General features: G+C 52.0%; 8 protein-coding genes across 8 annotated transcripts; 4 read left to right on the top strand and 4 right to left on the bottom strand.

The window, feature by feature from the left end:
- Positions 1-631: 631 nt before the first annotated feature.
- Positions 632-2485, top strand: Z517_02346 (uncharacterized protein; the record flags this gene model as incomplete). Its single annotated transcript, XM_013431456.1, has 1 exon — positions 632-2485. The coding sequence occupies one exon, from the start codon at positions 632-634 to the stop codon at positions 2483-2485; it is 1854 nt and encodes a 617-aa protein (XP_013286910.1).
- A 263-nt stretch (positions 2486-2748) lies between these two features.
- Positions 2749-6249, top strand: Z517_02347 (uncharacterized protein; the record flags this gene model as incomplete). The annotated part of the gene is made up of 2 exons (XM_013431457.1): positions 2749-2936; positions 2991-6249. 2 exons carry the CDS (start codon positions 2749-2751, stop codon positions 6247-6249), a joined length of 3447 nt encoding a protein of 1148 aa, XP_013286911.1.
- Positions 6250-7679: 1430 nt separating this feature from the next.
- Positions 7680-9221, bottom strand: Z517_02348 (eukaryotic translation initiation factor 2 subunit gamma; the record flags this gene model as incomplete). The annotated part of the gene is made up of 1 exon (XM_013431458.1): positions 7680-9221. One exon carries the CDS (start codon positions 9219-9221, stop codon positions 7680-7682), a length of 1542 nt encoding a protein of 513 aa, XP_013286912.1.
- Positions 9222-10041: 820 nt separating this feature from the next.
- Z517_02349 (uncharacterized protein) lies at positions 10042-10993 on the bottom strand (the record flags this gene model as incomplete). Its single annotated transcript, XM_013431459.1, has 4 exons — positions 10042-10189; positions 10242-10543; positions 10606-10852; positions 10950-10993. 4 exons carry the CDS (start codon positions 10991-10993, stop codon positions 10042-10044), a joined length of 741 nt encoding a protein of 246 aa, XP_013286913.1.
- Positions 10994-11488: 495 nt separating this feature from the next.
- Positions 11489-12826, top strand: Z517_02350 (uncharacterized protein; the record flags this gene model as incomplete). The annotated part of the gene is made up of 1 exon (XM_013431460.1): positions 11489-12826. The coding sequence occupies one exon, from the start codon at positions 11489-11491 to the stop codon at positions 12824-12826; it is 1338 nt and encodes a 445-aa protein (XP_013286914.1).
- Positions 12827-15292: 2466 nt separating this feature from the next.
- Z517_02351 (uncharacterized protein) lies at positions 15293-16211 on the bottom strand (the record flags this gene model as incomplete). The annotated part of the gene is made up of 3 exons (XM_013431461.1): positions 15293-15421; positions 15492-15932; positions 15978-16211. The coding sequence occupies 3 exons, from the start codon at positions 16209-16211 to the stop codon at positions 15293-15295; spliced, it is 804 nt and encodes a 267-aa protein (XP_013286915.1).
- A 1267-nt stretch (positions 16212-17478) lies between these two features.
- On the bottom strand, positions 17479-18500 carry Z517_02352 (uncharacterized protein; the record flags this gene model as incomplete). The annotated part of the gene is made up of 2 exons (XM_013431462.1): positions 17479-18243; positions 18321-18500. The coding sequence occupies 2 exons, from the start codon at positions 18498-18500 to the stop codon at positions 17479-17481; spliced, it is 945 nt and encodes a 314-aa protein (XP_013286916.1).
- A 408-nt stretch (positions 18501-18908) lies between these two features.
- Z517_02353 (uncharacterized protein) lies at positions 18909-20186 on the top strand (the record flags this gene model as incomplete). The annotated part of the gene is made up of 1 exon (XM_013431463.1): positions 18909-20186. The coding sequence occupies one exon, from the start codon at positions 18909-18911 to the stop codon at positions 20184-20186; it is 1278 nt and encodes a 425-aa protein (XP_013286917.1).
- Between the last annotated feature and the right edge of the window lie 71 nt (positions 20187-20257).

Genomic DNA, 20257 nt, shown 5'->3' on the forward strand with positions numbered 1-20257 from the left:
TATGAGATTTAGCTAGTCAATCATTGACAGCCAGCAAGACCGCATTAGGCCATCGGTACCCAAAGCGGTGGACAAAGAAACAAAGAACGGTGTGACAACCATCTTGTCGATTTAGTTGAAAGCGTCCATAGAGCCAAAGCCCTTTCGCATCTTTCTGCCATAGCCATAGATACATTGGTCTAGATGGCAGGGCAGTTTAGCACAAAATGTCATGGCAACGAGTCGATTTGACATTCGCGGCTCGTTCTTCGGTAGTCATGGGCTAAGTAGCTGCGTCGAATAGAGAGAACTTCTGATGGCGTGCAGACTTTGCTGACCTCAAGGGACCTCTACACAGTGCCACATAGTTGCAGCAGTGAGTTGTAGAAGTAGCCAAGTAGTACGAGGTAGTATTGCACGAACTCGATAATATAGAAAGCCAAAAGGCTTTACTGAGGATTAATAGGAGGAGGAACAACCAATCACAGCGGCTCCATCAGGGTCCAAGCCTCATTCGGTCTTAGTGCGAGGAAATTCCCGAAGTTCATCCGATCCCCCCATGTTTTTCTTCGTTTTCGACATGCGCAAATCTCTCAGCCTCGCACTTCAAACCCAGCGACACATCAAAGTTCCCCCCGCCCAGGAGCAAACCATGGCAGACACTCAGTCCCGCAAACGCTCGAGATCTGCGGGCGGTGCGGATTCGGACAGTGAGTCTTCCGACGATGACTTTGGGCCAGCTTTGCCCTCTTCGGTGCCTCCGAAAAAGAAACGCAAGCTCCCGTATGAATCCCTCTACGTGGATGCCTTACCCAAAGCGCTGAGGTATTCCAAGTCATTGATGCACAAGGACCAGTTGTTGGCCGTGACGATCGCCCCGTCGCCCGCGGATTTTGTCATCACCACCTCGGTCGACGGCGTGGTCAAATTCTGGAAGAAAGTCGCTGTCGGGATCGAGTTCGCCAAAGAGTACCGCGCACATGAAGGACCCATAGTGAGCTCCTCGGTCAGTGTTGACGGAAGTTTCTTCGCCACTGCTGGCGACGAGGAAGACGGCACGATCAAGATTTTCGATGTCATCACTTTCGATCTGCTGTCCATTTTGAACCTCGAGAGCCCGGCTTCTTGTATATGTTGGGTCCATCGGAGGGGGGCTTCGCCAATATTAGCTGTCGCCCGCGGCAAAGAGATCTACGTTTACGACGACCCCGGCAACTCGCAGACCCCGGTGCAAACTTTGTCTTCTCTTCACAGAGCCCCGGTGGTGGCCATGGCCTACAACGCCGCCTTTAACTGCGTTGTCTCGGCCGACTCAACCGGCATGATTGAGTATTGGCAACCGGGTGACAACTACGAAAAGCCGGACAGCGTTTTCAAGATGAAGTCTACGACGAATCTGTTTGATTTCAGAAAGGCAAAATCGGCCCCTTGCTGTATCACAATCTCACCTTCGGGTCACCAGTTTGCTACCATATCATTTCCGGACAGGAAGATTCGAATCTTCGACTTTGCCTCCGGCAAGCTCTACCGGTCATATGATGAGTCGCTCGAGACAATAACATCGATGCAACAAGCAGGGACGGCGCTTCAGAAGCTCGACGAGGTCGAATTCGGAAGAAGGATGGCTGTTGAGCGCGAACTCGATAACCCGACTGTCAGATCCAGAATCAACATTGTCTTTGATGAGTCAGGCCATTTCGTCGCATATGGGTCACTCCTTGGCATCAAGGTGATCAATACCCTAACCAATCGAGTGATGAAAGCGTATGGCAAGGATGAACCATTCCGAGCTCTGAACGTGGCTCTATATCAGGGAGCGCCCCAGAAGAAAGAAGTGGTGACGGTGTCGATGGCGGCCAGTGCCAACCCTCTGCTCAACGAAGCCGAGGCTCGAGACCCCATGTTGTTTGCGACTGCATATGGCAAAGTCCGGTTTTACATGTTCACCAACGACGAAGAGATTAGCAAGTCGACCCGCGATGTGCAGAATGAGAAGCCTCGAGTCATTTCAGGAAAGAAAAAAGAAGAGAAGAAGGCCCAGTCGGGCACCTCTGCCGTCCTGCATACCACGTATGGCGACATCCACATCAGATTGTTTCCGGACAAGGCACCAAAGGCCGTGGAAAACTTTGTCACCCACGCAAGGAACGGCTACTACAACAACACAATCTTCCACCGAGTGATCAGAAAGTTCATGATCCAAGGCGGAGATCCTCTGGGCGATGGCACTGGCGGCGAGAGCATTTGGGGGAAAGAATTTGAGGATGAATTCTCCGATCTTAAGCACGACAAGCCGTATACCGTGAGCATGGCCAATGCTGGGCCAAATACAAACGGGTCGCAATTCTTCATCACCACGGAGAAAACACCTTGGCTGGACAAAAAGCACACCATCTTTGGACGTGCGTACAAGGGGCTGGAAGTGATTCACCAAATTGAAAATACAAAGGTGCGAAAGGAGAAGCCGGAGGAGGACATAAAGATAGTCAATATTTCGATCAGTTGAGGGCGGCAGTGAATCCCATGTGAAGTCACAGTGAATTTAATCTTTGGCTTCACCAAGATACGTAGCAGAAGAAGGACGATAGTCAGTGAATTTGCCCGGAAAGTCGTGGGAATTCCTGTCGCGTAGATTCTTCATGGCGCGATTCACGCTTCGTTTTCTCCGCATTTTCATTCTCTCCTCACCGCGCAGCGCGAAACATTTTATTTTTCCCACCAGCATCTTTCACTTCCTCACATGCGCCCAGACAGGCCATTGTCGCTGTTATGGTTAAGTTGCGCGTTGCCGCGAGGATCTTCTCGGAGGACAACTACCTCCAGAGTCTTCAGGGATCCGCCACGTCACCCGTCAAAGGTGAGAAGCGGCTGGTGGTGGTTGTGCGAGATCCGTACAAATGGCAGATTGGAACTCTAGCTCTCGAGGTCCAAAGAGCATACCGAAGCTGCTACCAAGTGTGAGTGTCCTAACTGCTGTGCTGTTTCCAGACAGCTTCTGACCGTAGGCGCAGTGAGCTCCCGACCATCAAGTACCTCAAGGACAACGAAGACGACTGCGACCTGGACCCGCGAGCCTATGTGGCGGATCTCCTTCTCGACGAAGGCCGAGCCCAAATCGATGCTTCTGACCAGCGCGTCACGATCAAGGTCATCTTGGAGCAAGGGCTGGCTCTACGAGAAGGATCTGTCGCGATCGGTAGCCAGTTGGACGACCCCCGCTACCAAGACCAACTCGAGAAGAGTTCGCGGCCCCCCGTTCCCACCTTCCCTGCTCAGCCGTCGTCACTAGGCAAACGCTCATTTCCCGTCGGCGACGAGTACGATTTGACCGCCTCTGCGAACAAGAGGCCCCGACAAGTTGAGATACCAGAGACACAAAGACAAGATCAAATTCCAGTGTCTTCAATTGAACACGAGGACGTTCCCGGTACAATCGAGCTAGTGGAAGGCACACAGTTTACCAACCCGGAGCAAGATGCGGAAGGACGGCAGAATCTCGTCCAGCTCAAGCAAGAGTCCCCCGAACTGCGGAGGGTGCTACAGAATGTCACTCCCGCGACTCTCGACGAGCTTGAGGAGTTGACAGAACGCCCTCCAACTTTTGGCACCAACAAGAGACCGAGGGTCGGTTCGACGTATCCCAACAACTCGCGTGCCTCGCATCAGCCGAACGGTCTCCTGCCGTCTACCAATTCCCTCGGACGGCTGCAGAAGCGCTCGCAAGGACCGATTACACCTCCCTCAGAGACATCGAGAAGGCTCTCTAACTCCGTGACCCACCAGTCTCGACCCTCGGAAGAGGCCGCAAAATCCACCGCTCAGTCGGGATTGGCATCGACATCGGCTAGCAAATTCAAGAGGCGTGACATCTACGACTACCCAGAATCGGAGATTGATGATTCCCAAATGTCCCCGCGGTCGCGACAGGCGCAACTAAGTAATCGAAAGTCAATGAACAATTTATCGCATATTGCACATCTACAATCCCCTCGTGAACCCGAGGAGACCGATTTTGGATTCACCATCAGCCAAGCCATCGAAGCTCTGGAGACAGAGTCTGTGTTTGACGACAGCCACCCACTCATTGAATCCTTGCCAGCACCCGATCTCAATTTTGACAAGACGAACTCGGGTTCAGCCGATGAAATTGAAAACAGTATCTATGAGGACGCCGAAATGGGAGATGTTGATCGGTCAGGTCTGATAGATATAAGTACACCCAAAGGAACAGAGGTCAACGGAGTTACAGAGGCCGAGCATCTGGATGGAGAAGATAAAGAAAACGAGGCATCCCTTGCGATATCTGCCATATCCCACAAAGATGCTGCAAAGGCTACACATGCTGAAGATGTTACTTTAGGCACACAGGATAATGCTAAAGAGGGCAAACCCATCGGCTCGTCAAAGGATGATCAGGCACATGAGAGCCGACCCAGTGCGAAGAGGGTTCGAAAACGAAAGTCAGACACCTTCAGCACGGATACCAGCCAGCAAGGGTCTACACAGAGACTCAACCACTCCGGCCAGGCTGATGCGGACAAAGGGGCCAAGAAGGCCTCAAATGCCGTCAAGAAACCCAAGGAATCGCAGAAGACGTCCACTCTCGACAGTCCAGGAGAGCAGCTGTCCCAGGATCTTCGGGAGTCGGCAGAGAACCAGCTGCACATGGAGGCCGTGAACAAGAGACTCGCGGCACAGCAGAGAAGTGCGCTGGCAACACCCGCGAAAAAGAATAAGGTCCAGAAACCAGGGAACAACGCAGAGGGGGCTGGTTCTGTGTTGTCGCGTGCTACAGGGGCTAACAAAGATGTGGTGTCCACGACAACACCTGCGCGGGCGAAGAATAAAAAGTTGTCGGAAAAGCCAGCAGCGGCCACAACAACCCCAGAGATGGCTGCATCTCGCTCCTCTCCGACCGTCGTTCTTCATGCTTCACAGTCAAGCCGTGACACGGCCGATTTATCGAAGACACCACTTCCGAATTGGGGTTCTGAGCCTGCGGCGGCTAACAAGCGCGGTTCTTCTGTCACAGACAAGGTGGGTGGAGTCAAGGACGATAAAGAAGCCGACTCCAAGACCTCGTCGTTTGGTTTGGGCTTGACTCCAGAAGAGATCAGGATTCTGGAAAGCCGTAAAGGCATGACCAAAGAGCAATATGAAGCGGATAAGAAGCGGCGACAGTTGGAGGCGAAAAAGACTGCTGAAGGCCAAAGAAAGCAGGGCGCTGCCACAAAGAAGAAATCTACCACGGACAAGTCGCCGGTGGACAAAAGCGCAGGGCCGCAGAGATCCAAGACTCCCGAGCCAAAGCCTGCTGTCACTCTAGCGAACACTAGGACGTCTAAAAGTCTTTCTTTCCAAGAAGATTCACCTGGCCCAGCTGACAAGGTAACACGACCTGACTCGGCGAAAGACAGCGAAAAGGAAAAAGCGTCGACCCCAGGCAAAGCAGCGTCTGTCCGGCGTGAGTCCTCCAACACGAGCTTCTCAAAGTCGCAAAGCACCGAACCCAAAGTGCCGCTAAAGACGCCCGCCAAAGCATCCACAAAAAGCCCTTCTGTACAGTCGTTCACCATCAGCAAGACACCCAAGCCGAGTGCTGGCGCACAATCGTCTGAGAAAGCCAAGAGCTCTGTGACAGGGAGATCCACCACCCCGGCGCCGGCCGCAAAGAGTGAGTCGAAGATAGGAAAGACACCTGCCAAAACGCCTCAAACGAAAAAGCCGACACTCGGGACAGCTAAGCGCCTGGTCGACCTGCACGAGGTGGTCCGGGGTGCGAGCAAAGCGAGCAAGGCTGCAGCGGAAAGCGTCCTTTCTCGTGTAAATGCGGCCAAACAGAAACAGAAGCCGATGACCTTCACCCTCGGTGATGACGATGACGATGACGACGATGACGACGAAAGTGACGACGAAAGCGAAGAGGAGGAGACTAAGAACGTCAAGGTCGTTGTACCCCCCCGCAAGACGGGTCAAGACGAGGGCAAGAGCAAGAGTCAGAGCCAGAACAACAACAACAAGAAGCAGAACATCAGCAGCAGCAGCAGCAGCACTTCTGATGACGACTCATCGACCACATCAACGTCCTCGCCGTCATCAGAGGAAGCGGGAAAGAAGAGAATCACCAACCCCAAACCGAGTCAAGCAAAGGGGAACGTGTCCGGTCGAGCTGGTCGTGCCAGTAGCCGGAACAGGACCGCCGCATCCGATGATGACGATAGCCAGAGTCACAGTGAGGAAGACAGTGCCGACAACGACAGCGAGTCGTAAGACTTCGCCCATCAACCGGTGGTGGTAGTGCTAATACTATACGACTTTGCTGGGTTTCAAAAGAGAGGCTTGATTCTTAGTCGAGCTATCGGATTATCTGGGGTATTGGACTAGGACCTGGCAACTGGAACCGGAATGGGGACACATGATTTCTTGGTTTGGTGTTTCTTGGACAGTCTCAGGTTGCGTACCTCGTACAGTGAGTGGGTGGTTGGGATACCATGGCTCGATGGATGTTATGGACGAACAGACTCGGCGCGCGTTGCCAGCAGTACCAGGTCCGTACGCAAGTACAGTATGTACGAGGTATATAGATACCTACCTGGCACCTGGATAGTTAAGGTAGTCGAGCTTGCTGAGTTGGTCGGTTGGTTGGTGCCTTGCTGTATCAAAAGTTCTACTTCCATGCCGCACCTACATACCTACATACCTACCACTACTGTGATTTTCCATCAACCTACGTATACCCTTGCGATGGCGATGGCGATTCTACTGTACTGTACTCTACTGTACTGTGTTTGCCCAGGAGCCCACGTCCCAATGGAATCAAGACGCAGTAATGCACGAAGGCACGCACGCACACACGCACGCACGCACATAATACTCAGGTAATGCTGTATTTGCACTTCGCATCTATCTCCGCGTAGAAGTAAGTCAAGGTCGACCAAAGGCTTTTTTGCTCGCGAGGATCCTAGGTATCCGCTTCTCCTTGAAAGGATCTCACAAATCTTGAATAATCGCAATCGCTCCTGGTCCCCAGATCTCCCCAGTCATCATCACCAATCGTGTCCGGCCGATTCATATGCCCAGGCTCCTTCCTCAACCGCGCTTCTCTCCCGATCACCCTGATGGGACTCGAATTCTCTGCCAGTGGCATTTCATTGTGTGGGTTGTCTCGACATAACCCTCGACGTTCGGATCTGCAACTCCATCATTTGCCACCGACACGGCTGCCAAGGGTCGGCCGGTGCCGAGACTGGATACATTCATACTTCGGCGAAAGAAAAGTCGTCATGACTGGATTTGTCTCTTTTGTTCTCTTCAATAATCTCTTCGTTGCAAGGGTCTTGTCTTCGTATCGTGTCCGTCATTGGTTTCTCCCCTTTCCTCAATCACCTGTGGCTTCATCCTACGGAACATCTGGCTCCCAACCGGTGGCAAGAGATGAGTGTGCAACGACGCCAAAGACATGTCTCCCCCCTCTCGCTAGGCGTGTCGCTTGAGCTTCATCAATATTCCGTAGCTGTCGTGCCATGTCAAATTTCATTTCGTCCAGTCGCGGACTCCGCCCTCGATGGCAGTCTGGTTGTTACCCTCCAGTTTCAAGGGTCCCTCATCTGTTCCGAGACCTCCCCCTCTTTCTCCGTCCTAAGCATTCTCTGCTCAGCTCCACCCCTCACGTAGCGACAGACTCATCTCAAAGTCCCGTCCTAGGAAGACTCTGGTTCGATGGTATTGCCGGCCACAATGTTTGCCCACCCAATCAATCGCCAGTGCTTCTCGATTCTTCTACTCAGTGCAATCTTCTCGCCAATCGCCGTACAGGCTGGGTTAGTCAAGGTCAGTTTGGCTGCATCAGCCTTGACACCCATAACCTTAGCGCCCGTCGCTGTAGACCCAATGTTCACCATCAACACTTCGTTCTTTGCGAGTTTGGCCACTTTGGCTTGTTTGCCGTCTGCAGTCTTGACGCCCAACAGACGCCGGAGCAAGAAGTAGTTAACCTCAAGTTCCATGTAGATTTCCGGGAGCTGGCCCTTCAGACCCAAGACGTGGCCGACGAGACGGTCTGCTCTGCAAAGTGTTGGGTCCACACGTGTGCCCACGCCGATCAGACCTCCGGGCACGGCGAATTTCAGATCGTTGTGTTCGGCGAACAAGCTCACCACACGGGACATGATTGGGCGGCAGACAGTCTGACCGGTTGCGTCTTTCGTGATGATACCTGGGCGGATTTCGATTTCGTCACCGAGTTTAAGGACGCCAGTGAGGATAGAACCACCTGCGACACCACCCTTGAGATCCTCAATTTCTGCGCCAGGCTTGTTCACGTCAAACGATCGAATGACGATCATATGTGGTGCTGCGCTGAAGTTTCGCACCGGAACAGGGATTTTGGTGACCAGGTATTCATTGATCGCATCAATATTGTACTTCAGCTGGGCAGAGATGGGGATGATCGGTGAGCCATCCGCGACGGTGCCCTTTATGAATTTCAGAATCGACTCGTAATGTGCCTGTGCGCCTTCTTCTCGCATGAGGTCGACCTTGTTCTGTAGGATGATAATATGGTTGAGCTTCATGATCTCGATGGCTGCAAGATGTTCCGAAGTCTGTGGCTGGGGGCAGCTTTCATTCCCTGCTATCAGAAGCAATGCGGCGTCCATGACGGCGGCGCCAGACAACATGGTACTCATCAGAATATCGTGACCAGGGCAATCGACAAACGACACATGACGCAGAAGTCGGTACGTGCCGCCACATCCTTCTCTTTCACAAGGAGGGTCGACCTCCTTTTCCGATTTGTAGGATTTGTAGCATGTAGGTCTGGGACACTCGGGGTTGTCGCACTTGTAGATTTTGGCGTTGGCATATCCCAACTTGATGGTAATGTTCCGTTCTAATTCATTTTTAAATCGGACAGTTTGCACGCCTGAGATGGCCTTGACGACGGTCGATTTGCCGTGAGCCACATGACCTATGGTGCCAATATTGATCGTAGCTTGTCTTGCGATGATCTCGGGTGATAGAGGAGTCAGTTTCGAGACATCGAGGTCTTTCGGGTCGGGTTGTTCAGGCAGAACCGGTCTAGGGACCTGCGCTTCGGGGATGGTTGCTGAGGTACCCTTTTTGAGGGCGGACTTGGGTGGCTGGTTGGTTTCCTCGATATCATCAACATCGTTCTCGTCGCCAGGGGGTGTGCCGGGTTGAGAAAACTCGTCATCGGACGGCAAATCACCGTTGGTAGCCATGATTGTGGATGGGTCTGAAAACGGTGCAGAAGTCTGAATTTCTGGTCAGTACTCTGAACCTGGTAATTTCTCAACACAAAGCCGTGGTAGATGCCGGCGCTCTGGGAGAATCCTCTACGTTTGCAGGATATATCTGGCGGCGAATGAGTATGACTCAGTTGATATTGCGGGGTGAATGCGAGGGACGAAATACCAGGACAAAATTCAGTTCATGATGCCAAGAGATGGTAAATTCACGCCCGGCTCACCCTGCTTCGGGATTAGGGTGATGCCGCCCTATGCTCACCCCCAGCTCGCGCGAGTCCGGATAAGACGCCACGCGTCTCTCACCACCCTAGGTCTACATCTACACCTCCACTCCAATATTCCCGCGACCCAGATGGTAAGATACCCTCTGAGCTGTTACACAAACAAATCGACCAGACGCGGGGAGGAGTGGCAGTGAACTCCTAGGACCATACGAGAAGAAGAGAGTGGAACTACAAGGGGCCGGAGGGGGCGGCCGACGCCGAGTTTCGGTAGATCGGGTTTCTACGTTCTGTGAATCCCCGGTGGGCAACTATGGAAGGGGTGCCGACTTATATAGATCCCAGAACTTCCCAAAGCAGTAATGAACCTTGCTATGGTGTGGTGGTGTTGTGTCATTGTGTCTCCCTGCGGTCACATTCCGAGGACGGCACAATGCTTCCTTCCCTTCTTGGGTGTCATGTGACGCCAGCCTTGCCAACGAGGCTGAAGTGTCCTTTGTCCAATCGGTGTACTTTTCCCAATGGTAGGAGGCGTCAGGTCTTCTCAGAGGCTGTTCCGAAACAAGGAGATATTACGACAACAGTTTCAACGCTTCGCGGGCATCTATCGCATCCTTCCCATTCCATGTAAGACCGAACGCAAAGTATTCCCTAACATAAATGGTTAGAGAGCGAAAGATGTTGTAGTATGCATGAATAAACTCTACGTGAGTAGTGTCCCTGGCGCTGTATTAGCTGTGGTTGCTTGGTGGATAACATTGACCGGATATACTTGTGCTTATACTCGTTGAGGACTTTGTTGCCGAAGTACTGGGCCGCGGCAAAGACGTCCTTGACAAAATCAATCGGTCTTTTCTGGACGATCCAACTGAGCGCCAGAACACCTTCAGACACTGCGCTTAGGTGAAAAAATAGCGGAGAGGCGCGATTTGCCCCCTGGGTCTCAATCACAACAGCAATACAATGTTCAAGCTCGGCAGTCATCTCCGGGGGCATTGGGTTTGGCTGTTTAGCTTTTGATGCCACCAGAAGGAATGTTCGTTCGGCCTCAAATGCCCTCTTGAACGCCTTGGCCTGCGAGGTGTGATTCATGTATTAGAAAATCAAGGCATTGGATCTGGAGCTGTTCAACATACTTGTTGCTCCACCGGCCCGCCTATTTGGGCACCGCATTTGATAAGATCTCCAACTTCTTCCTTGATGATTCGATCAAAGGACTCGATCGCAGCAGGCAATGGCAGAGCTGGTGGCTGTCTTGGGTTTAAGTCAACTTTTCCATCGCCGAGCTCTCTGAAAGCTTCAACTTTAAGCTGATTCGCAGCTTTCGAATTTTGTTCCCAAAACGTCGCAGCATCTTCAATACGTGATGTAACAGCTTCAAGTCTAGATATTTAGCGTCAATAACAATCCCATTGTCCAATGTCCTCGTAACGAATCGGTACAGGAGTAAGATAGAAGAGGGAAGACTTTGTTCACGGACCTTTTCATCAACGTGTTGAGATTGTTGATGCCCCCAGAATCCATCCTGCGTTGAGGCAAATATTCGGGCTCAAAAGTCTTGCGTGGGAAGGCGGCTGTTTATCAGCGTTGGCGACCTATGTTAGGCTACATCTTTTTCTCTTCGGCTAGGTAACTTTCTCCTGCTGCTTCATCCACAACTTTCGGTAATTACTATACCTCCACCGCATTTTGAGTAGAGTGGACGGGGGCATCCTCGGCAAAGTCATAAAAATTCACGGACTTACGAGAAGCACTGTACGTATAGTCGTTACATGTATGAGGTAGTTTGCTCGGTATTACGAACCACGCTAAAGGCTTGGCGCCGCGTCAGGATGATACTACATCACTCACTCACCGTTTGCGAGATCAAATCTTTGTAAGTTTCTCTTCTCGTACATAGGCCTACTGTGCATCTCTTTACTATAGCATATCAAGATAACCACGTTCAAGAAAACGAACCTCGATCTAGCTATGGCCAGCAATTTACACAGCCAGCGCCTTACCCCGCTCGACTTAATCATGCCGAGAACATATCTTCGGGTGTTGTTGACTTTCAAAACGACGAAATCCGTCGCGCGGCTTATCCAGCCGCTTCAATGTGCTCTAAACGACACTGCACAGCAGATACCATGGCTGAATGGGCGAGTCGTCACTACGGAGTCAGCTGCCATGAAACCTTCTCTTGAGCTACGCTGGCACAGTGAGGACGGATCACCCACGCTGCATGACCTGGGCTCAATTCCTATGTCGTACGATTCAGCGGCTGCAGATGGAATGATCCCCAACGCGCTTCCTGCTGGTATCTGGCCGTTACAAGACGTTGACAATGTCGCTTTCCTCAAAGATGGGGCTCAAGCTTTTTCGACCGGGATTTTTCGCTTTGGAGATGGACAAGGCGTGGGCTTGACCATCTGCATTCACCATAATGTAACCGATGCACAAGGTTTCACTGACCTAGTGAGACTGTGGGTCTCGAACCTCACCGGGTCTGGATTGCGCTTTTCGTCCGACAGCCGATTGGATCGACTCTCAAAAGTGCTTACTTCCGAGCTCACTGTTGCTAACGACCAGTCTTTAGAGGCTTTGTTTGCTAGGCATGCAGAGTATTCCCAACTGCCACCTTCCTTGCCGTCGGAATTTCCATCCTGCACCTCGAAATTGTTTGCCATACCGGCGGCACAAGCGGAAGCAAGTAAAAAACTTCTTCGGAACTATACCACTAAAATTCACACCACCAACACGATAATATGTGCTCTTATCTGGTCAACAATCACTCGAATCCGCAATCAACGCCAGCCACCTGCAAGCGGAAACACCCGTTTGGCAATGGCAGTCAACGGCCGACGATGCCTAGGGGAAGACTTCTCAAGTCCAACAAACCCCTATATCGGTAACATCGTACTATATTCCCTCGCTAAACTATCGAAGCAGGATCTCAATATAACCCAGCAAGAATCTATCCAAAACTTCGCAAGGATATGTGATACGATCGCCGCATCGAATTCACGTGATAAGATCAATTGTCGCCATATTGCAGAGACGTATAGTTTGATTACAAGAGTGAAAGACTATCAATCTATATTCATTGGATGGGACCCTCTAGCTGGACATGACCTCACAATTACAAGCTGGGCGGATGTGGGCCTGTACGACATTGACTTTGGTCCAGAACTTGGTAAACCAAGCTTTATACGAATACCAGGGGCTCAAGCTGATGGTGTTTGCATTATCTTGCCGAGGAAGAGATTGAATCGTGACGATGCGGATAAAGATATAGTAGAAGTACTACTTATGCTGCGGAAAGATGATATGGAGACACTGGAAAAGGATTCTATATGGAAGGGCATAACTTCCTAAGATTATTCTAGAGTTTTGAACCTACTCTATCGCCCCGTTCCTTGGATACGCTGCAGTACTATCTCCGCGTCCTGAGAACATCAGCTGATATGTTAGAAATGGCCTTCGCGACAGCCTGACGGAGAACGTGGAGCAGAGCCAGGCTAGGTCACGTGCGGAACGTGACTACCCAAAAAGGAAGTGCACGATATGGCGATATGTTAATATGCTGTCATGTCAACATACCAACATACCACTCCCAATTGCCTGTTCGGGACACATCTCACAAGTATATAGCTACGCTCATTACCCTTTCATAGTTACACTCTCTCGTAGCCAATTTCAAGACATCTACTTCACTAGACTGTTCTGAAGTCACTTGACTACTCATACCTTGCGTCTCTTCGGCCCAGCTCATGCAATAAAGGACTGTGACTGAGGAAGCTCAACACCGTTGAGCCATACAGGAAGCAGCTCTGACATGATACTGCTAATGGAGGAACGGAGACAATCTCACTTCGTAACGTAGGCCGCCAGTGAAACAAGCAGATAGTCGAGCTCCCGTCCAGTAGTATATATTGTTAATGAAAGTTATCTGGACCCTATAGCGCTCCGAAATGAAGAGTAAGTCATCCTCAGTCTAAAGCGTCACCTAAATGCGCGTCAGGGATTCGGCGGTTAAGTTGTACTTCGGACGGTACTTGTTGACCACCAGCCCTTCCTCCACTAGCGTTGTTCGATTAAACTATGTACTAAAGCGACTCCGCGTTAGCTCCAGACCGGAAGACGAATCTAAAGACGCCCTACGTACTCACATAGTATACTTCTTTTCTGTCCTCTTCTTCGATTTCAGTCCGGGTGACTCGACCGAACCCAGTCAAGAACCATTCGACGATGGAGTTAAGGGAGTCGACGGTCGCAATGTCCTCGTTAAGCCGAGGGTCGCTCGTGGTAGCGTAGAAGCGCATAAAGTCTTTAATAGTCGCTAACTCGCCTCACAGACTCCGAGAATAGCGAACCCTGTCCACCTACAGGTGCAGGACCCTGGTCGGGAGCGCAGGAGCGGGAATCATCGTCGCAGCAGAATCAAGACCGGTCGAGGGTCGTGGGTCGTGGGTGAGTGGAAAATGAGTCGAGAGTGAGTGGAGGGGAGTGGAAGGTAAGCGGGAGGTGAGGGACCTTTAAAAGCGGCGCAGCGCAGGTGAGACTCGAAAGGAGCTGGGCGTGAATTTACCTCCTTTTGACGCGCCCAGAGTTTGGAACGACTCACTCTTCCCTTTTCGGGGCGATAGTGACGCCGCCCTGTATGCGACTGTGTCCGCTAACCCGATGGAATCATTTCCGCCGCCCTTACTCAGTCCGCAAACAACCTCGTGCGTCCCGCCTCAATATTGCTGATCAAGACGAAAACAACCGAGTAAAGCAGAAGGACGAGTAACTCGATGGCGCAACAACTTCCTGATTTCGACAATCCCTGGTTAGCAACTTCAGTATGTTGGTGCTGCCTTGCCCTTCTGGCTCTTTCTTAAAGACCCAACCATACTCGAGGGAACTCCAGAAAGCCCAGAGTCAGAAACCGGTTCAGCCGCCCCCAACAACTTGTCGTGGAATGTCTTTTTCGGCCACGGTCGTACTTGTTCCGTTGCACTCAAAATCGAATGGCACCGGTTGAGCGTGTTCCACGATAAAGGATACTGTAGGTTTACAAATCTCGACTGATAGCTCGCGCTACAACGTCCGCACCCAGCCTGACCTCGTTGCTGGCTACGTTGGCCTTCTTCATACGTCAGCTCTGAAGGATCTTTACGTTTCTCCAGCATGGCAGAATGTAGCCGATACTTACCTAAAGAACAAGAAATGCAAAGGGGAATATCGGCTCCGTAGCACAAGTCTTTCAACGCATTAAAGAGCGTGAGGCAGCGGAAAGGTATGGCAAGGATAGTCCCACAAAGACCCATTGGACAGCGAAGGACCATTCCGCACACTCTATTATGAAAATAATAAAGGGGGCTCATAAGTTTCCTGTAAAGCTCGTTCTTGGCCCGTTAAGAGAAGGAAAATCCAGTTGAGGCCTGGAACCACGCTTGGAGTCTCCTCGAAAACTACCAGTGGGAGCTGTCAAGAGACAAGGGAAGTAAGAGGTCGTTTACCCGACGCAATCACAACAACTCGTCGAGAAGATAAGTCGCCGCAACGCCTCCAGTTATGGTCAAGATATTGTAAATTCACGCCGAGCTCACCTGGACACTTACCCTACCTACGCCGCTTTTAAACAGCGCTCACGTCTCTCACCTTCCTACTTACCTTTACTCACCTTCACTCACCTCGCTCGCGTAGGATCCTCCGCCTCCCTTCGAAAATGGATCTCGGCGCTCGCGCCCGACAGGGATCCTGTGTCGACGGCGGCACAAAGTCTCTCCATTCAGAGTTCTGAAAATCGGCCGCCGTCGCCCTTCCCTGTCCTTCCCCTTCGACCTGACGTTTCGCTCAGAGGGCCATAAATATGGCCAACTGAGAGGGATCTCTCAGCCCAGGATTACCCACCGAGTCGAATAAGTGATTATAGACAGGTACAACAACCATCTGAAAGGGCTCGTACGCCGGCGCCGTCTGGGTCTGGCCCAGGTAAGGGCAAACGCCCCGCGAAGAGGTGACAGCGACAGGTGCATTGAAACCATTTACGCACTCTATTTATAGTTTCCTTGTAAAAGTGATCAAACCAGAAGCCCCTCCATTCCGGACATGGCTTCGTTAAAGTGCTTGAAAGGTCGACAATCTTGGATCCTCTATAGTTCTCAATTCGAATGTCCCGGGGATATATTCGTGCTCGCTTAGGGATTTCAAAATTCTTATAGATTGTCTCGAGATGTGATCGGTTTGTTGGCTGAGGTAAAGCCTCTTTGACGACCACCCATCGGCTCAAGTTATGGGTGTCCACAACACCGCCGAGCGCCTTAAATTGAGCATCTGTTAGTTTCATCCATCCATAGCACCTGACAGCCCATGTTCCATTTTCGCGACGTGAATCCAGTCTAGCAAAGGCCCTACACTCGCACGCAAGCGGTGTGATGCATATGGCGTCATGATTCGAGTAGAAGACGGGGCCGGGTTGCTTCCACTCCTGAAACTAGGCCACATTAGATAAAGGAGTAATCAGCAAAATTATATTTACGATTTTCAGGGCATAATTAGCTCCTTCGATATCGGCCGAAACCACGACGCCGTGTTCTCCATGACCAAGCCGACGGAGGTTTTGAATGGTTTCTTGGTCGTGGATGAAGCGCCGTAGTTTTGGTTCATCATCTTCCGTCGTCAGATTCGAGTCGCACAGCGGCTCGCTCGAGAGGTATATGCCAATGATGTTATCTCCCATCAGCTCAGCATATCTTCCAAGGCGCTTGCCCATCTCTTATCCAGGCCTTCTCATGACGTCCACTACGAGACTGGTTCAACCGGGATTTTCAACCTCGAAGGGAGAATCGCTCTACGGGAATGTAGACGATAGGAGGAAATCGACAAGAGAGGATGCTGAGGGGGTTAATCCAGGAAACTTCGACGAGCGAAGCGTTTGACGAGGAGTTCTGGTGTGATATATGCGGGCATTTGCAGCGCAGGTAGATCGGGGATATTACTAGAACACCGCGGACTCGTAGCTGGAGGGGAAGTCGACGCTCAAGAGATCGGGCTATTCAGGCATCTCGTGAAATCCCCCAACGCGAGCTGGAGGGTTCGAGGCGAGCGAAGGCCGCGAGGAGGGTCCCTTCTCAGTATATTTCTTTTGGTGCTGTAAGAAACTCAAGGGTGGTGTCGTCCTCTCAGGACTTGAAATGTGGAGAGGACGCCGCTTTTGAACACACCTGGGCGAGCCAATGACATGATTGGGCCAGTCCACGGCTGTGGTGGCAGACTTGGCGATGCACCCGCTACTGCACCCGGGGCGGGCGTTCCAGCCCTCCGAGGGGTGAGTGATGGTGGCCAGGGGTGAGCACAGGGCGGCATACCCTAGTTTGGAAACGGGTTGAGCTGGCCGTCGATTTAATACCTCGTCTGGGCATGCGAGGCTGCTATGGGAATTTTGGCGAGAACGGTGGAGATAACGCAGGACTACATGGGAAGTTCAGGAAACATATCTGAGAGAGCTAGTGTCCACAGAATGATCATCAAGAGACTGTCAAGCGACAAGACGTTAATCATGAAGAAAGAACCCAAGCATTATTATAATCTCATGAGAGGTGACGGCTTGAGGCCGCATTTTCGAGCGGACAACGATTTTGGTATATTATTCGCAAATGCTGGTACGAACAAGGCGTAAGCGACCTGACCACCCTGACCTACATGCCACCCAAACATTTCTTGAGCTCTATAATACATTTTACAAGGCTGGTTTCCGGGCTTGCTTTCATGGCCGCCTGAATAAAGAAGCGCCTGAATCCATATTTCCCGAATCCATCTTTTGGTCTTGATTATCCCACTCCATGCCCTTCGTTAAGGCTCGGGGCCCCGCGAGACAAGTACGTCTTGTGCATGTGCAACGACTCAGACTTCCATTTCCGAAGAAATAGGGGTCGCAGGGAAGGCAAACGAGTCGCAGCTGGTCAGCCTGGAATCTTCATGCAATGGATGCAAACGAGAGAAGCTGCCTTTGTCCGGGCACAGCGTTTTGAGAGTTCCGGTTATTGCTTCGCACCAAAGATCCTGCCGAACAATCCTGTTGACTCGGGCTTCCGCTGCAAACCCTCCAGAAAACGAGTCTTTTCTTCGTCCGTCGCACGAGGGAGACCGGCTTGCTTCCTCCGACGGCCTTCTTCGGTCAGAAGTTTCTGAAGCTGCTTCTCGTCCTGGAATATCCCTTCGCCAATGAGCTCTCGTCTTAGCCGGCCTTTGATATCTCTCTTGGTCTCCTTCTTCTCCTGCTGTGTGATTTTCTGACCCTTGCGCTCTCTTCTGAGCTGGCGGAGTTCCGACGTGGTGGCCTTGTTCACCAGGCCCTTCCTTTCTGCTCTGGACATTTGGTTCCACTCCTTCAAAGGTGGTTCTGTTTGCTCTTGAGGGGCAGGAGCCTGAGCGGGCATCCCGAGTCTCCTGGTCGTGTGGATAGATCGTGTTTGCTGTTGTATTTGTTTTTGAGTCGATCGCTGACTTTGTTGATGAACCTGTTCTCGGGCCCACTGCTGGGCCTCCTGCTGTGCCTGCTCCTGCTCCTGCTCCTGCTCCTGCTCCTCCCCCACCTCGCGATTCTGTTCTGACGCCACGGCCGCAAAGCGTCGACGCTCCTCTTCTTGATGAGCCACAATGCCGTCATACTCGAGGGGATTGGTCTTTTTCCAGGTCCTCAGGAACTCGAGTGCATCGACCCGTTGCGGCACGTACGTGGTCCCGTCGGGGCGGTCCTCGGCCCTGCTTTTCGGTTCCATCTCCATCGTCACGAAGGGCGTGAGCTGATTTTGCAGCAGCGGACATTAATTAGTGACTGCCACTTTTGCGAAAACGTCTTTCGTTGCTAGGAGGAACTCACTGGAAAGTCTTTGATCTCGGGCATATTCCAATGCACCGTCTTCCGCCAGTCAATCACATATCGCCCGAATTCGGTGTGAGCACCCATTGCTCCAGCCCGATTTCCGCGGTAGAATCCACGGCCGACCTGTTTGGTGGTGAACCGCAGGCGGGCGCACAATTGCGGCGAAGGCTTGACCATGGTGACTGACTAGTCTTGGGGGGGTTCCTGACGCCCCTCGCGTGTTTCCTCTAACTATAAAGTCATGGGCTTCTTGGAACTGGCTGAAGTATAATGGAGAGAGAGGGCGAGGACTTGGGCTGGCGCAGGATCGGAAAAACTGTTTTGTCGTCCTTTTGAGGACGATGATCATGCCGTCCTAACAGCCCTTGCACCCCAAGCTCCAACGCCTTCTCCCCCCCAACTCCGAACCTCGCGGCCGCTTATTGGTCAAACAGTTTCCCACATGTACTACTTTGTGCTTGGTTGCGCCGCCCATAATTTTGCAATACCTGGCTACGTACATAGTATTGCAGCTCGTCTTCTTTTTGTAAAACCTGTCCTCTGTCCCTCTCATCTGCTCATTCACCGCCTAGATCGACCATGTGAATGCCGCCCCCAGAAACGAATCCGCTACACATCTACCGCGCTTGCCTGCGAGAATGCACCTACCTCCCACTCCCGCAATGTCGGACGTACATGAGAAAGTTCACCATTGATAGTTTCCGTCGCTGGATACCGAGAAACAAGGGCCCCGAAGGCAAAAGTCGCACAGCCCGGAGAGGAGGAGGTAGTGGTGGTGGTGGTCGACAACAAGATCTCCCCCCCGAGAAGGTGACTCGACTGCTTCACCAGGCGAGGAAGCTCGCCTCGATCCTCCGCCATGCGAACCAAGGATACATCAACCCGCTGGAGAACGTGTTGCGCATGACCTATGGAAGAAAAGGGCCTAGGAAATATGACCTTTTGGAAAAGTTCTTACAACATCCGGCCGGCCCAACTTCTAAAGGCGATCAAGGGCCTTTGAAAGACAGGGAGAAGCCGAATCCTTCGACTGCGGAAGCGCCGCTCACAGATGCCGTCCGTTCTGCCGGTGTAGGGTTGGATGAAGTGCTGAGAGACGACGCGGAGGAGATCTCTGAAAGCACCATAGATAAGGAGACCCTATACCCTTCGTTGCTCCCTACAGTCACAACCGCGCCCCACGATAACTCTGCTCCTCGGTCCTCTACGAAGCGAAAACTGCCGAACGATAAATGGAAACACGAGATACCCCCGCGCCTCCTCGCCCTGATCACGTCACAAGCGGGTGAACAGATCTACTTTACGCGTGTCGGCGCCCACTTAAAAGTCAAACCAAGATTCAACCCTCCCCAGACGACCATATGGGGCACACCCCTCCCCCAGTCGCGATACAAAAACCTGCGCATCAAATGGTACAACCACAACATCAAGGCCGTGCTGCCTCCTTTGCCGGAAGACGAGTACCAGGAGCTCCATGATCTGGTAAGCGGGAAAAAGGAGGTGGGACCGTTTGTAACGCGTCGGAGGCCGACACGGACATCGACAGAGGACATGGAGCAAAGCTGGCTCGAGTGTCAATCCTCTTTGATATTAGAAGGTCCACAGCCGGGGTCCCGCCTCAAGGATTGGCACATCGGCCGCCCTCACGAGATCACGCCTCGACTTCTCCGAAGGTTGCTTTCCCGCGTGGTATTAAAGCAGACTCCCTTCGCCAAGAGTGCGGCTCCCAACACCAAGGAAGCGGCGGATATTGGGTTAGTCTTCTACTGGGACGATGGCATGTCAAGGGACGAGATGGAGAAAGCCCAGCGGAAAATATCGGAATCACTGAGAGGGCGGCAATCCAGGCTTTTGTTTGGATAATGAGGTGCTATCAATGGGAGCGATGCTGAGCCGCTGCCGATCGATACGAAGTCGATTAGCGATGTTGATAT

Source organism: Fonsecaea pedrosoi (genome assembly GCF_000835455.1).
Source record: "Fonsecaea pedrosoi CBS 271.37 unplaced genomic scaffold supercont1.2, whole genome shotgun sequence".
NCBI classification, from domain to species: domain Eukaryota; kingdom Fungi; phylum Ascomycota; class Eurotiomycetes; order Chaetothyriales; family Herpotrichiellaceae; genus Fonsecaea; species Fonsecaea pedrosoi.